Below are 17,241 nucleotides of genomic sequence, written 5' to 3'. Positions count from 1 at the left end.
TTCTTAAAAAAGCTTAAACTTAAACAATCTGTTAAAAACAAATTATATTTTTATCAATAATTGGAATGCGTGAATTTTATATTAATTTTCCACGTCGAAAAAGTCCATGGAACTAAGTACCTTAGTGTTTCGGAAAAAGCTCTTCAGTAATAAAAAAGCTCCAATTTGATGAAAAAAGCCCAAAGTTAGCTAGCTTGGGACATAATGTTCACTTTAGGCTCAAGTCTTGTTTTGAAGCTGAAAACTTGTCCAAGCTTAAAACTTGATTAAGGCACAAGGCTGACTTAAGGCTCAAGGTATACTAATGCCTCAAGATTTGATTAAAGCTAAACACTCGTCTAAGATTTAAAATTGGCAAAGTTTTATCTTCAAACAAGCCTTGAGGGAGTGTTAAATTTAAATCTCTGGCCAAACTTAAGTCTCAGAAGTGTTTCTAGCTTCAAAAAAGTTTTGAGCCTTAAATGAGCCTTGAGCCTCGAGCGAGACATAAACAATAACAATTAACATGGATAATTAATTTTTTTTTTAAATTGTGGATAAAATTCTCAGCAAGAATTCAATTATTTTCATAAATAATAAAACATATCGAAGAATTTAATTTTCTTTAATTCTTTTAGATTTAAATATAATTCTTCCCAAGAATTCAATCTTACATAAATAATTCTTCGAAAGAATTCAATTAATTAAGATAAATAACAAAATTATTCGAGAAAATTCAATTATTTTGAGAAATTTTAATAAAATTCTTTGCAAAATAATGTATAATGTCTGACTAAAGTGGATTTTGCTACTTAAAATTAGAAATTTAACTTTTTCATTTAAAATATGTAATGTCTGACTAAAGTGGATTTTTCTACTTAAAATTAGAAATTGAAATTATTCTACTTAAAATGTGTAATGTCTGACTAAATTGGATTTTTCTACTTAAAATTACAAATTTAATTTTTCCTCTTAAAATCTATAATGTCTGACTAAACTTGATTTTTCTACTTAAAATTAAAAATAACTGTTTTTCTCTTAAAAGGTGTAATGTCTGACCAATGTAGATTTTTCTACTTAAAATTACAAATTTCATTTTTGCTCTTAAAATTAGAATTAATTCTTTTCTACTTAAAATGTATAATGTCTGACTAAAGTGGATTTTTCTACTTAAATTTAAAAATTAATGTTTTGTTCTTAAAATGTGTAATGTCTGACTAAAGTGGATTTTTTTACTTAAAATTTAAAACTAATGTTTTTCTCTTAAAATGTGTAATGTCTGACTAAATTGTATTTTTCTACTTAAAATTATAAATTTAATTTTTCCTCTTAAAATATGTAATGTCTGACTAAAGTGGATTTTTCTACTTAAAATTTAAAACTAATGTTTTTTTTAAATTTGTAATGTCTGACTAAAGTGGATTTTTCTACTTAAAATTAGAAATTTAACTTTTTCACTCAAAATATCTGATTAAAGTGAATTTTTCTACTTAAAAATATAAATTTAACTTTTTCCCTTAAAATATGTAATGTCTGACTAGAGTGTATTTTTCTACTTAAAATTAGAATATTAACTTTTTCTCTTAAAATGTGCAATGTCTGACTAAATTGGATTTTTCTACTTAAAATTAAAATGTCTAATGTCTGACTAAATAGTATTTTTCTACTTAAAATTAAAATGTGTAATGTCTGACTAGAGTGGATTTTTCTACTTAAAATTAGAAATTTAAGTTTTTCTGATTAAAATGTGTAATGTCTGACTAAAGTGGATTTTTCTACTTAAAATTAGAAATTTTTAAGACTTATTTGAAGCTAAAAACTTTAAAGTCTCGCTTAAGGCTCTTGAGCCTTGAGCCTAAAGTGAGCCTTGCTTACTGAAGGCTCACGACTTATTTGAAGCTAAAAACTTTTAAGTCTCGCTTAAGGCTTTTGAGTCTTAAGCCTAAGTCTTAGCCAAGTGATCCTTGCGCACTTTAGGCTCAAGACTTGTTTGAAGCTAAAAACTTTGAAGATTCGCTTAAGGCTCAAGAGCCTCAGACGAGTCTTAAAAGTTTCAGGCCAATCTTAAGTTTAAGACGAGTTTTTAGCTTCTAAAACATGTCTTGAGCCTTAAGTGCTCCTTGAGCCTAAGCGAGCCTTAGTTAACGCATACGTACCACGCATTCTTTCTTTACGCGAACTTGATTTAATTATTTTTCCTTTTATGCTCTTTTTGATTTTAAAGACCATTAGATTGACTACCTGGCTCCTCGAACCTTATCATTTACATAAAGAAAATCCCTTATTTATCAATTTTTATCTTAGGCAAGAATTTAGTTTGTAGCCCCCATGTAAAATTTCCTCGACTTGATCGGATCATTACAAAAGTACTTTCCTCCTTGATTAGGAAGCTATGGGTAGGAATGTGGACCACATCCTGGAATGTACAAGGTTTTCTTTTGTATTCTTTCCGCTTGCGATTAGCCACGCACAGTGCGTAAAGTTGTTGGTTCAAATATAAGAAGTCGAATGGTAGAAACACGGGTGCGGAACACGAAGCGACGCGTCTCGGTCGTCGTCGGACGGTCCAGCGGCTCCTCCGCTGGGAGGCTGCGCGTTGTGATGTTGCGCGCTGGCTCCCGATTCTCGCATCTCCGTTGATCTCCGCGGTGGTGCTTTAGGAGGAGCGGTTATTGATTCGACAGGAATGACGGAAAATGGCGCAGGAATCGATAAAGAGAGGTGGGTCCGCGCTCTCTCAGGGTAGAGGGGCTGCAAATATTTTCATACTCCCGACTTCCACCGGAGGAAGAAGATGGCAGCCGAGGCGTGATTATCGGCGGTCCACTTCCCTAGTAGAACGCGCTCAGTCTGCCACGGTTTTCGCGTCGAGTGAACCTCCGCGGCGGCATGTATTAATAAATTTCCCCTCTCAATAAATTTCTACAATTATTATTATACTACTGAGAGAATCTAGAGTCGATTCGTCACTTCAAGAGGTTCAGAAGTCGTCGAAAAAAAAAGAAAGGGAAATTACTCTGAATTGGCCCGAGAGCCGAAGAGAGAGAGTCATCCTAGTAACGCATGAGTCTTAAGGCGGCCAGGTAGTTGCGACGATTATGCGTGGCACGACTAAAAGCACCGCCATCCTAGTGTTTAACGAGCGTCATGTAATATGGAATTAAACAATGTTGTTAAGACGTAAACATGTTTTGGGTACATTGTGGACTCTTTGTTCTCGTGATCGCTGTACCTGGATTTATTAGCAGCGCCGACAGCACGTCCAAACGAGGTAAGTTTCTCTTCCTGTGGGAATTTTTCAATTTTCTTTTTTTATTTCTTTCGCCTTTTCCCTTTTGCTTCTAATGCTTATTTAATCCTGTTTTTGAATCCCATTTCCCGGACCTTTCGGTCGAGAACCCTCCTCCTAAGAAGATCTACGACCCCAACCTTATCCAAATCCATTTTACACCCTCATCTCATCTCCTATCTAAACTGCACTCCACGCTCGATAAGTGTCCCTTTTTCGGAAAAACACTTGAAACGTCGACAATTGATATCACAGTTCACGCTTTTTAAGCATTTCAGTTTTTATATGGCCAATAAAAATAGGGGATGTACTTGAATATCTTTCGTTTCGCTCTTCGCAACTTTTCCTTTCTAGTTACAGTACCGGTCAAAATTAGAGACCACCCATTTTCAAGTGAATGAAAAACATTTTAAAACAAAATTTCGAAACTAAAATCTTTTTCTTCTTTAAAAATGATAAAAGTTTGAAAAGAGCAAAATCTTTCAATTTGACCAATACTTTATTTAGATACTTTTTTTATTTATTCAACATTTTTTTTTAAATCCTAATTTTCAATGTTTTAGAAAAGTTTTGAATAACTTAAAATAATGTGACCGTTTTTTTAATGATCTTAAGCTTATTTTAAAGATCATTTTCTACAGAATGAGAATTATAGAAACAAACAATTTTTACAAGTTATTCAAATGTGGAAATTAGGATTAGAATTTTTTATAAATATCTAAATAAAGTACTGGCCAAATCACTTCTATAAGTCAAAATTCAAAATTTTACCATCTTTTAAAACGTATAGCGAAAAAAATTTTAGTTTCTATTATGTTTGAATTTTTTTTTAATTTTTTCATTCCCCTGAAAATGGATGGTCTCTTAATTTTGACCCGTACTGTACCTACAATGTCTTAAAACTTTTTAGAATTTTTAACTTGGATTTCAAAACTTCCGGGTGGGAAAAATTTCTTAAAAATTATAAATTTACTCTCTAAATCTGAATTTTTAGTTAAAATCATTAACCGCACTAAACTGTTAATTTAAATATCTGTCAAAATATAGGCAACGACTAGAATTAATTTTTCCAAGATTTTCTACTTTTCTATTAAGTTTTATACATTGTCCTGGCTATGAGGAAGAGTCTGTCATAGTAAAGGCAAAGGCAAAAAGGAATTTTTACAAGATTTTTAAGTTTTTAAAATTTTTTAAAAATTAAAAAAAAATTTTTTAAATAAATTTTTTTTTTTGATTAAAAATTAAAAATATTGATTAACAAAAAATAAAAATAAATAAAAATGAATAATAATAATAATAATCTATAGTAATAATAATAAAAAAATTAATAATAAATAAAATAAATAAACAAAAATTCTTTCAATCAAATCAATCGTTTTCTCGGAATGCAAAAAACTTGAGGGTAATTGTTTAAGAAAACTGCATATAATCCCTTGTTAGTTTAAAGACAAAAACTACTGCGAAAATCGCCGGACTATTTAAAAGAATTTGTAAAAATTTAATTAATAGATAATTTCCAACCGCTTCAATCCCAAAGGTGATAAAAACTCTCCTAAATCTGAATTAGTAAAAACACCTTCACTAGTTAGTTAAAGATTTTTCACTAATTTTTTCATTTCTTTATTAAAATTTTAGTAGTTAACAAAATTTATTCGTTCTTCGTTTTCTTTTCATAATTAAACAAATAATTGAATAAAATAATTCGAAATTAATTTGTAAACTTTTATTTTAAAATTTGTGTCTAACTACTATTTATTATAACTTTTTGCTTTTTAATTAGTAAAAATTACTATTTATTAGTAAAATTTACTATTTGTAAATTTTACTAAAAAATTAGTAGAAATTACTATTTGTAAATTTTACTGAAAAAAATTAGTAGAAATTACTATTTACTAGTAAAATTTACTAATTCGAGAGTAAAATGACATTTACTAATTCAAATTTATAGAGAGATTTTATTATTATTTTTTTTATTATTCTTATTGTTGTTGTTGTCGTTGCTCGTGAATAATTGCTTAGACAAAAGTACGTCAAACTTTATATTTATAGTGGAGAAAATATAGTAAAATTAGAATGGTCTGAAAATTAAAGAAAAAGAAAGGGCAAAATGGTTGATAATAGTAAAGGTCAGTGAAGAGAAAGCATAAAACAGAAATAACGTCCATACTGTGAGCAAGAAGACAACTTTTTATTACGATACTTAATATGGGGTTATTGTACCCGAAACTTCAACCCTCCATATCTTTACAATGATGAACCAAACATTCCCCCCAAAGACTTTCCCTAAAATCACATTTTATTATTACCACGATTATTGTTATTATAATTATTATTTCTATTGTTATTATAATCATCATTTTCATTGTTATTATAATTATAATTTTCATTGTTATTATAATTATTATTCTCCTTGCTATTATTTTTTTTTTCATTATTATTATTATTATTATTATTATTATTATTATTATTATTATTATTATTATTATTATTATTATTATTATTATTATTATTATTATTATTATTATTATTATTATTATCCTCCATTCAACAAAAAAATTATTGTTATAATTCATTATTATTGTTACTATTATTATATTTAATAATAGTTAATTATTTTAATAATAACTTTAAGAATAATTAGATAAATAATTTATATAATATTATAATATTATAATATATATTATTATATATATTATTTATATATTATTATATTATTTATTATAATTTTATAATTTATCGAAATTATTGGGATTCAATTTATTTATTACTTATTATATTTTATTATTATCCTTTTTAATTTTAATATTCACGAAAGAAGCTTCACTTGAAATAGCTACAAATTTCACTGTATTGGCGAAAATTGTATTTTTTACACCTCAGTGTTGTTAATTAAAATTTTCCCCCTACGTGCAAGAATTTTATGAACTTTTTTAAATTTTTCTAAAGATAATAATTAAGATTTTAAATTCCTCATTATGAAAAAGTGTACTACAAAAAATTACACATATTTTTCATGAAAAAAAAATCATAAATGTTTATATTTTCTTTTGCGGCAGAAGAAAAATTTTTAATTAAATTCTTTTCTTTTTTTTAAGAAAATAAATATATTTCTTCATTAACGTGGTGTTAAATTTCGATTTTTTTCAATTATTAATATAATTAGTTTTTAATAGAAAATAAGCTAAGTGTCCTTTTTTTAAATTGCAAGTTGATTGCATGAAAATTCAAAAAAAAAAATCCTCGCTGAGAACATTGTGTAGAATTTTGTAATTTCCTCTCGAATATTTACATTTTGTTACTCTGGAAATAGTCACTAAGATGTTCCCTTAGAAAAAGCGGCTCTCAAAAGCAAATTGGTACTTGGGACACGTCAAAAAGAAGATTTTGACGACACACTTTTAAATTTTAAACCACATACTGAAATAATACAGCGTGTCCTTGGTCAATAAAAAATAAAACGCTCTTTATGGACGACTTTAAAGTTTAGGAACTTTTTATTATAAAACATTTTTCACTTTCTATTAAACAACTCAAAGCGAAAAAAAAACTTTTGGTTCAAATAAAAAATTTTTTTTTGCCTGTGGTTTCTGGTTCGATTCCACTTGGATTTAAAATTTAATACAACTTTTTTTCTACTGCAAATAATGATACAAAAAAACAAACTAATAAAATTTATAATTACGGCTATAATAATAATTTAAATCATAAAAATAATTTACAAAAATATAATCGGCGAAAATAGAAACAAAACCTGTATTAAAATTATGAAAATTAAAAAAAAGTTTATTTTTTAAAATTTTTATAAATTATATAATTAAATTTTTATCCTGAAAAAATGTTCAAAATTAAATTTCCATCCGACAAAATGTTGAAATTAAATTTTTAACAAAAAAATTCTAATTAAACATTTACAAGAAATTCAAATTAAATTTCCATGAGAAATTTAATAATTAAATTAGCATTAATGAAATGTCGTCGTATAGTGTGTACATATCAATTTTGTAAATATTTATAAAAATTTAATTGATGGAATGAAATTAGTCTGTTTTTAGTATTAAACATTTCCAAATATCTTGAAATTTGATTTTTATCGTTTTCACACGTTCGTAAATATTTTCTCTCATCTACTGTAGAATATCGTATGACTCAAAAAAAATTTATTTACATATATCCGATTACTTGAAAAATGCTTTGAAAAAGAGAAATTAAATTTGTGGTCATTTTTATTTTCATGCTACTTAAAAATGTTGAAAAAATATTGATGGCAATATTTATGGTTTATTGTTTTTATTATTATTGTTTTTAATTTTGTTATATTTATTTTTATTTTCGTGACAGTTTTTAATTTTATTTTTATTTTTTAACTTTCGCTTTGATTTTTCGATACTAAAACTATCCAAAGTCAAGTATCACTAATCCTTACAGGTATAGAACAATACTTCAGATTTATTATGATCTATTCAAAATTTATACTACAAAATTCTCCAAAAACTATTAATATCATAAAATAGTAAATTGTACATCGAGAAATGTTTTGAATTGTTTTGAAAATGAGAAAATTTCAAAATGTAATTAATTTAACTCACATTGATAGAAATTCAACAAAATGTGAATAAAATTTGAAATAGTAATTTAGGATTTAGAATAAAATTACGATTTCGAAAATTAAACAACTCCTATGGATACCTTTAAAGAGCTCTTGTCAAGGCTCACTTTTAAGTGTACTCATCTCCACACTAAAATCCAAAGACCACTTACTCAAAGTATTAAAATATTTATGGTAGAGTACGAGTATTATAGAGTCACTATGTGAACACTGGAAAATTAGCCACAAAATATTCATCTTTTCATCGCTTGTTGTATGTATACACACATACCGCAGAAAATTAATTATTTCATATTAATTATCGGGGGAAGAGTATCGAAAAGAAAGAAAAAATTATATAATAATAACAAGCTTCGCACTCATCTACTAAAACCTACCTATTTCTATTTTTTTCTTTTTTGGAGAATTTCTACTACTTTAGATTCGCTAATAATAAAATCAAAAATTCTATTCTCCAAAATTCAAATTAAATTCTTTAAAACGATTCAATTCTTTTAAAAAAATATTCTAAATTCCATTTTCAATATCTAGTATTTTTATTAAATTTCTCAATAAAAGAATTCAATTTAAAAAAAATTATAAAATAAATCCAAAATTAAATTTTACATAAGTAGAAAAATCCAATGTAGTCAGACATTACACATTTTAAGAGAAAAACTTTAATTTTTAATTTAAAGTAGAAAAATCCACTTTAGTCACACATTACACATTTTAAGAGAAAAACATTAATTTTTAATTTTAAGTAGAAAAATCCACTCTAGTCAGACATTACACATTTTAAGGGAAAAAGTTTAATTATTAATTTTAAGTAGAAATAATCACTGTAGTCAGATATTACACACTTCAAGTAGAATAGATAAATTCCTAATTTTAAGTAGAAAAATCCACTTTAGTCAGACATTACACATTTTAAGAGCAAAACATTAATTTTTAATTTCAAGTAGAAAAATTCACTTTAGTTAGACATTACACATTTTAAAGGTAAAAGTTTAATTTTTAATTTTAAGTAGAAATATCCACTTTAGTCAGACATTAAACATTTTAAGTGAAAAAGTTAAAATTCTAATTTTAAGTAGAAAAATACACTTTAGTCAGACATTACACATTTTAATTTTAAGTAGAAATATCCACTTAAGTCAGACATTACACATTTTAATTTAAAGTAGAAAAATCCAATTTAGTCAGACATTACACATTTTAAGGGAAAAACATTAATTTTTAATTTTAAGTAGAAAAATCCACTCTAGTGAGACATTACACATTTTAATTTTAAGTAGAAAAATACTATTTAGTCAGACATTAGACATTTTAATTTTAAGTAGAAAAATACAATTTAGTCAGACATTGCACATTTTAAGAAAAAAAGTTAAAATTCTAATTTTAAGTAGAAAAATACACTTTAGTCAGACATTACACATTTTAAAAGAAAAACATTAGTTTTAAATTTTAAGTAGAAAAACCCACTCTGGTCAGACATTACATATTTTAAGTGAAAAAGTTAAATTTCTAATTTTAAGTAGAAAAATACACTTCAGTCAGACATTGCACATTTTAAGTAAAATATTTAATTTCATATTTTAAGTAGAAACATCCACTATAGTCAGACATTACATATTTTAAGGGGAAAAGATAAATTTCTAATTTTAAGTAGAAAAATACACTTTAGTCAGACATTACACATTTTAAAAGAAAAACATTAGTTTTAAATTTTAAGTAGAAAAACCCACTCTGGTCAGACATTACATATTTTAAGTGAAAAAGTTAAATTTCTAATTTTAAGTAGAAAAATCCACTTTAGTCAGACATTACACATTTTAAAAGAAAAACATTAGTTTTAAATTTTAAGTAGAAAAATCCAATTTAATCAGACCGTACACATTTTAGAAGAAAAATTAAATTTCTAAATTTAAGTAGAAATATCCACTTTAGTCAGACATTATACAGTTTTAGTAGAAAAGAATTAATTCTAATTTTAAGAGCAAAAATTAAATTTGTAATTTTAAGTAGAAAAATCTACTTTGGTCAGACATTACACCTTTTAAGAGAAAAACAGTTATTTTTAATTTTAAGTAGAAAAATCCAGTTTAGTCAGACATTATACATTTTAAGTAAAAAAGAATTAATTCTAATGTTAAGTAGAAAAATTCAAAACAGTTAAATTTCTAATTTTAAGTAGAAAAATCCACTCTAGTCAGACATTACACATTTTAAGAGAAAAAGTTTAATTATTAATTTTAAGTAGAAATAATCACTTTAGTCAGACATTACACATTTTTAAGAAAAACATTAATTTTTAATTTTAAGTAGAAAAATCCATTTTAGTCAGACATTAAACATTTTAAGCGTAGAAATTAAAATTTTTGGTTTTAAGTAGAAAAATCCACTTTAGTTAGACATTACACATTTTAAGTGAAAAAGTGAAATTTCTGATTTAAAGTAGAAAAATCTACTTTAGTCAGACGTTAAACATTTTAAGCATAGAAATTTAAATTTCTAATTTTAAGCAGAAATATTCTCTTTAGTCAGACATTACACATTATTTTGCAAAGAATTTTATTAAAATGCCTCAAAATAATTGACTTTTCAGGAATAATTTTGTCATTTATCCTAATTAATTATTATTAAAGATAAATAACAAAATTATTCTCGTAAATTCAATTGTTTTGGGAGATTTCAATAAAATTCTTTGAAAAATTCAATTATTTTTATAAATAACATTATTCATCACAAGAATTTAATTATTTTTAAAAGTATTAATTTTCTTCTTGGAAATTCAATTCTTTAAAAAAGTAATAAATTTCTTCTTGAAAATTCAAGTATTTTAATAAGTTCTATATAATAAAATCGTGCGGAGGAATTTAATTACTGACAAAAAGTTTAATCGAATTCTTTATAAAATTGAACTATTCAATATTAACTATTTTCATAAAATTTTCAAACAGAATTCAATAATTAAAAAAAAATGTTTTCTTAAATCTTCGCTACAATTTAATTTTTTGTTATGAATAATAAAAATTTCTCAGGAATTCAATTATTTAAATTAAAATATGCATAAAAGTAGTCGAAAGAAATGAATTATTTAAAAATTTTTTATAAAATTCTTCGCAAGAATTAAATTATTTTTATAATTAATATTGAGTCAATATTGCCCCAACATTGCGGGGCAATATTCTCAATATTGCCATGCAATCTTGAAGCAATAGCGCAGTCAATATTACCCCAAAATTGAGGGGCAATATTGTTGTCAGTATTATCTCAAAATTGCGGGGCAATTTTGTAGTCAATATTACCCCAAAAATTTCGGGGCAATATTGTCAATATTAACAAGCAATCTTGAAGCAATATTGTAGTTAAATATTGTGTTATTTTTTTGACAACAATAATGAAGAAATGAAAGTGAAAAGAGAAATAAAAAGTATATTAAAAATAGAAGTAATTGTTTATTTCACCCAAAAGTAAATCGTAAATATTGAGAGGAAAATAGAATTCACATGGTCGCCATCCATTATTAAGTACATCCGAAATATGTAACAAGGTCTGAATTGCTTTATGATTGGCAGGACACATATGCCAGAAAAGGCGAGTGAATTTTGAATTTGTCACCCCTCGGGCGTTGGGTCTCAGCTCGAGGGGTGTCCCACGCCCATATATATGGTCAAGCACAATATATAGGTAACGCACTTGGAGTTTTGTCGACCCTTCGGGAGTTAGTTGTGATTGTTACACGACACACAACCAAAAAACTTACTCTTCTTTTCTCAGGAGGGAACTTTTAGCTTTGTTTGTCATCATTGTCTCTTTTTTTCCTTTTTTCTCTTTTCTTGTCTTCTCTACACGCTATATATACTCTCGTCGTGACTTTTAATTTAATCCAATAAAGAAAAATGCGACTGCGCTGTGGAGAAAGTGGACCACGTTAAACGCTTGGTCAAGTGCTTCAGATCCGTCACTAGGTCGGGAACAATGTAGCACTACTTCGGGGGAGGAATTTCGTGTCGAGAGTACCTAAGGAGGTTAAAATTTTCTTCAGCTAAGCGTCCTGGGTTTACCGTCACATGGCCGTTCTTTTTTGTCGGCAAAAAAGCGTCAGAAAGACGTGAATTAATTGCAAAAAAAATTGTTAAAAACCGTAGTAGGCAAACATCAGTTCCAGGCTTCGCACTCATCTACTAAAACCTACTATTTACTATTTCTTACGTTGTGCTACTATTTGGAATTTTTTTTAAATTTCAGCCACTAAAAGCTACTATTTCTGGTTTTTTCAAAAATAATAAAATTTCCACAGGAATTCAATTAATTTAGAATGTCAGTTTTAAAAAAAATTCGAAAAAATGAATATAATCAATTATTATTTAACAAAATTTTTATACAATTCTTCACAATAATTCAATTACTTTCATACTAATAATAATATTTTTCATGAAAATTCAATTTTTTAAAAAAATTTTTGATAAAATTCTAAAGAATTCAATTATTTACAAAAATTCAATTATTTTGAGGAATTTTAATAAAATTCATTGCAAAATTCAATTATTTTCAGAAAATAACAATATTTATCACAAGAATTCAATTATTTTTAAAAGTAATACATTTTTTCTTAAAAATGCAATTATTTTAAAAAATTATAATAAAATTGTTCCCAAGAATTTAATTATTTTCATAAATATTAAAATTCTTTTTAGGAATTCAATTATTTTTAAGAAAATTTAATAAAATATGCTACACAGACATTCAATTCTTCGCAAACATTTTAATAGAATATTCTTTGTGAAATTTAATTATTTTTAAAAACTTTTCTTAGTTCAATGATTTTCAATATCTACTATTTTCATAAACCAAACAGAATTCAATTATTCAAAAAAAAAATTTTTTTAATAATCTTCGTAAGAATTCAATTATTATTTAAATTAATAATTCTTCGAAAGAAATCAATTATGTCAATAAACGATTTTCTGATTTTATTAGAATTTTTTAGAATAGGTAATAATTGAATTTCCAAGAAGAAATTTATTAATTTTAAAAATAATTGAATTCTTGTGATAAATATTGTTATTTTTTAAAAATAATTCAACCTTGCAAAGAATTTTATTAAAATGCCTCAAAATAATTGAATTTTCGGGAATAATTTTGTTATTCATCTTTAATAATTTAAATATTATTAAAATTTTTATTAAAATTCCTCGAATGAATTATGAATTTAATTATTTAAAAATTTGCTGATAAAATTCTTTATAAGAATTCAGTTTTTAGGGAACATTCAATTATTCAATAAATTATTTATTTGCATTTTATTTGTATTAAAATAATTGAATTCACGTAGAATTTTTTAATAAAAATTAGAATTTTCTAATAAAAATTAAAGTTTTAAATAATAATTAAATATTAAAAGCATTATACTGCGAATTTTTAGAAATAATTGAATCTCGAAATGGTTACAAATTAAAATTTTTGAAAATTTGAATTTTTCATACTTTTAATTAACAATTCTGTAGAACTAATTTTTTTTGAAAAAGCTTAATTTAAATTTATTTTGAAATTATTTGAAGTTTTTCATTTTCCGAAATAAATAAATAATATTTAATTGAAGAATTTCAGAATAATCGAAATTTTTGCGTTAAAAATTAAAATTTAATGGTAAACAAATGAATTTAAAAATTCTCAAAGAATTTTTTCGATAATTATTAAAAATAATTGAAATATTTCATTTAAAGAAGAATTATAGTTAAAATTTCTGGAAAATAATAATTGAATTGAAATCGAAGTTAAAAGTCACCCCCTAGAAAAATAATAATCTCAATATTTGAGTGATTTTGGTCGATGGTCAAAGAATTATAAAAAAAAAATTTTACTTTTTTTTTTTAAATTTTATTTTTTCAAATAAATTTTATTATTTAAATAATAATTTATAAAGAACTTTTGTAAAGAAAAGAACAGAAATACTTTTTTGAACAGATATTCGAATATGTACATTGTTTCCGTTGTGGCTTACGCGGTTATTATCAATTCGTGAACAATTTTATAATTCCTTTTTGATTTTGTTTTTGATCGTGAAATAAAAAAAAGCCTTTTGAATGGTAGAAAAAAATTACAATTTTTTTTTGTGTAGAATATACATTTTAAATAACTTTTAGGATTTATTTAGTTTCGTTATACTTTTTTTAGTATATATTATATTCATTTCCTTTCTCTCATCATTTTTTATTTTTTCGGTCTTTTTATTATTCATGATTGTAAATGTTATTTAGTTTCTGCAAAAAATAGAATTCTTAAAACAATATATATATATATATATAAATATTTGTTTATTAAAGTTTTTTTTCTGTTTTGTACAGAAAAATTGCGTTTTCTTCTATTGATCAGAATTTAATTGGATTTTTTGCGTTTATTACATTTTTTATGTATAAAAAAACTCGCAATTGTTCTTTTCCTTGATGATTAAAAGTCGAGTTTGTAATTTAAAAAAAAATGCAGAGTTATTATTTGAGACTATGGAAAATACGATTGGATTTTTTTTTTTTTTTTTTGAATATACAATGAAAATGTTTCCATACTTTTCCAAAGTCTTTCCCTAGTTCGGAAAATTATATAAAATTTGATGAAAAAATTTTTAAAAATTCTCAAAAAATTAATTCTTTAGCCATTGTTCATGCTTTGCTGTATTCTATCCATTTTTCTGAAAATTAATAAAATTGAATCGAAAAGTACGTATTATTTTGGAAAAATTGAATTTAGAGGTATAACTCTGTTATTTTTCAGTAAAAAAAAAAACATAATCAACTGCAGTAAATGATGGAATTAAATTATCATTATGGTAATTCAAATTAAAAATGACCGGTTCGTTATTTTCTCGTTGAAAACAAATTAATTAAAATTCACATTATTTCCAATTAAACGCTCGTGTTTACACTCGCAAAGCTTAATAAGAACTTGAAAATTAAAATAATTAAATAACGAATGGACGGGAATTAGGTTGAGAGAGAGAGAGAGAGAGAGAGAGAGAGAGAGAAATATATTTTCGGACTATTTTTGTGCGTTGTGTGTGTCTGACTTTTGTAAGCACCCAGCACCCGAGGAGAAATCCTTTCGACGTTAATCCCGGGGAGCGGCAACAAACAAGTGCGGCCAATTACAGAAACGAGAAATTGTGGCCCAATTGTGCCATGCTTATTTGCTGCTAACAAGCCAGTAATATGACGAGTGGGTAGTCCACTTCCGGGGGTTTATTTTCTCTCTCACTCTCTCTCTCTCTCTCTGATGAAAAAAGAAACATTTCGAAAAAAAAGAAGAAGTTTGCTGTTGTTTTAACAAATAAAATTCAGTATCTCTTTTCAGTAGAAGCCAGAGCCTCCTCTTCTGGGTTCAAGTGGAATTTACTCGAACCAGAGAAGCTCCCACACGCAATGGCAGATTATTGAACGGTCGCGTTCTTCGTTCCGCAGAGATAGAGAGAGAAAAGTTTATTTTATCATTTTTTTTCTCTGCTGATTCCACTTTCCTTTATTCATTTTCTTTTTTCGAACGTTAACTCTCTTTTTTTTTGCCATTCCTGCGTCTCTGTCTTTCTTGCACTCTCCTCATACAGCATCCCTTTCTCAAAGGCATTTCTGGGACGAGAAGCCAACTCAATTAACCCGACACGCCTACGGAACGGAAATTGCAGAGGAAGACGGTCCGCAACAGGCAACTAATATTCGGCACACGCCATGCTTAGCGACTTATTGCGACTAACGAGCCGCTCTCCCGGTCACGCGAATTACATAAATTCTGGATTTGCAACAAGACCAAAGTTCATGCACTTAGGTGATACTTTGGCATTTAGTTTTTTAATTCAGATGGGGGCGACAAAACTTGAAATTTCATTGTTAGATTAACGTTTACTAACGTTAACTAACGTTAGACTAATGTTAACTAACGTTAGACTAACGTTTACTAATGGTAGGCTAACGTTAGGCTAATATTAATCTAATGACATTTTTTGGTCACTAATGTCAGATTATAACGTTGGTTAACGTTAGTCTAACGTTAGACCTGGGCCTGCGGTCAGTTTTAAATAACGAATACAAAGTATGGGCAACGGCTAGACTTAATTTTTCCGAAATATTTTACTATTCTATTCAATTAAATTAATTTTCCGAACTATATAAATACTTCGCGCTCGAAACAATTAATTTTTAAAAAATAGCAAAATGTAGCTTTCACACTAAAAAAAGTAGTAAAAAAGTAGCTATCGAAAAAATTAAACTTGACGTCCAAAAAAAACTCGTTTTAGACACTTTACAAAATTGACAAAAATTACCTGCAAAAATTACATTCCATATTTTTTATTTTCACGACGTTTTCCTAATTTTTATAAAAAAAAATATTTCTTTCTCATCCTACTGTTAATAAATTGAATTCCTGCAACGAATTTTATTATTCATGAAAGAATTTAAATATTTATAAAAATAATTTAATTCTTGACAGGAATTTTATAAAATTTTTTAAATAATTGAATTCTTTCGACTAATTGCATGCAAATTTAAATTTAAATAATTGAATTCCTGAGAAATTTTTATTATCCATGAAAAAAATTAAATTCTTAACAAGATTTATACAAATTTTTTTTTAAATAATTGAATACTGTTTGGAAATTTTATAAAAATAGTAGATATTAAAAATCATTGAATTGCGAAAAATTTTCAAAAATAATTACATTTTACAAAAGAATTCTTTTAAAATTTTTGAGAATAATTGAATGTTTGTGTGGCATTTTATTAAATTTTTGTTTGAAAATAATTGAATTCCTTAAAAGCATTTAATTAACTATAAAAATAATTGAATTCTGCGATTTTATTGGAATTTTTTTAAATTATTGAATTTATGAGACAAAAATTATTACTTTTAAAAATAATTGAATTCTTGTGATGAATATTGATATTTATTAAAATAATTGAATTTTGCAAACTGCATTTTATTAAAATGACTCAAAATATAATTGAATTTTTGGGAATTATTTTGTTATTCTTTACCTTTAATGATTGAATTCTTTATTAAATATTATGAAAATTTTATTTTAAATAATTGAATGTTTGTAGAAAATTTTATTTATTACAATTATTGAATTTTACAAAAAATTTTATTAAAATGCCCCAAAATTCAATTGAATTTTCAGGAATAATTTTGTTATTTATCTTTAATAATTGAATTCTTTCGAAAAATTTTATTAAAATATTTAAAAATAATTGAATTCATGTGAAAAATTCTAATATTTTTGTAAATAATTGAATTCTTACAAAGAATTCTAAAAAAATTTTTTTAATAATTGTATTATATAATTGAAATCCCGCGATTAATTTTTTTATTTATGAAAATAATTGAATTCTTGTGA

At 25.5% G+C, this 17,241-nt stretch overlaps 1 protein-coding gene across 13 annotated transcripts in view; it reads left to right on the top strand.

Moving 5' to 3' along the window:
- Window positions 1–2,764: 2,764 nt before the first annotated feature.
- LOC122500749 (disintegrin and metalloproteinase domain-containing protein 11) overlaps window positions 2,765–17,241 on the top strand; it is a 173,999-nt gene continuing 159,522 nt past the window's right edge. For all 13 annotated transcript variants that reach the window (XM_043609835.1, XM_043609824.1, XM_043609836.1 and 10 more), the window contains exon 1: window positions 2,765–3,250. In XM_043609835.1, the coding sequence (XP_043465770.1) occupies window positions 3,166–3,250 (85 nt within the window). In that variant the 5' untranslated portion in view covers window positions 2,765–3,165. The remainder of the gene's footprint in view (window positions 3,251–17,241) is intronic.

The sequence above is a fragment of the Leptopilina heterotoma genome, unplaced genomic scaffold (assembly GCF_015476425.1).
Source record: "Leptopilina heterotoma isolate Lh14 unplaced genomic scaffold, ASM1547642v1 Lhet_191, whole genome shotgun sequence".
NCBI lineage: Eukaryota > Metazoa > Arthropoda > Insecta > Hymenoptera > Figitidae > Leptopilina > Leptopilina heterotoma.
Note: the sequence above shows the minus strand (reverse complement) of the source record. Positions and strands in the feature narration are given on the sequence as shown.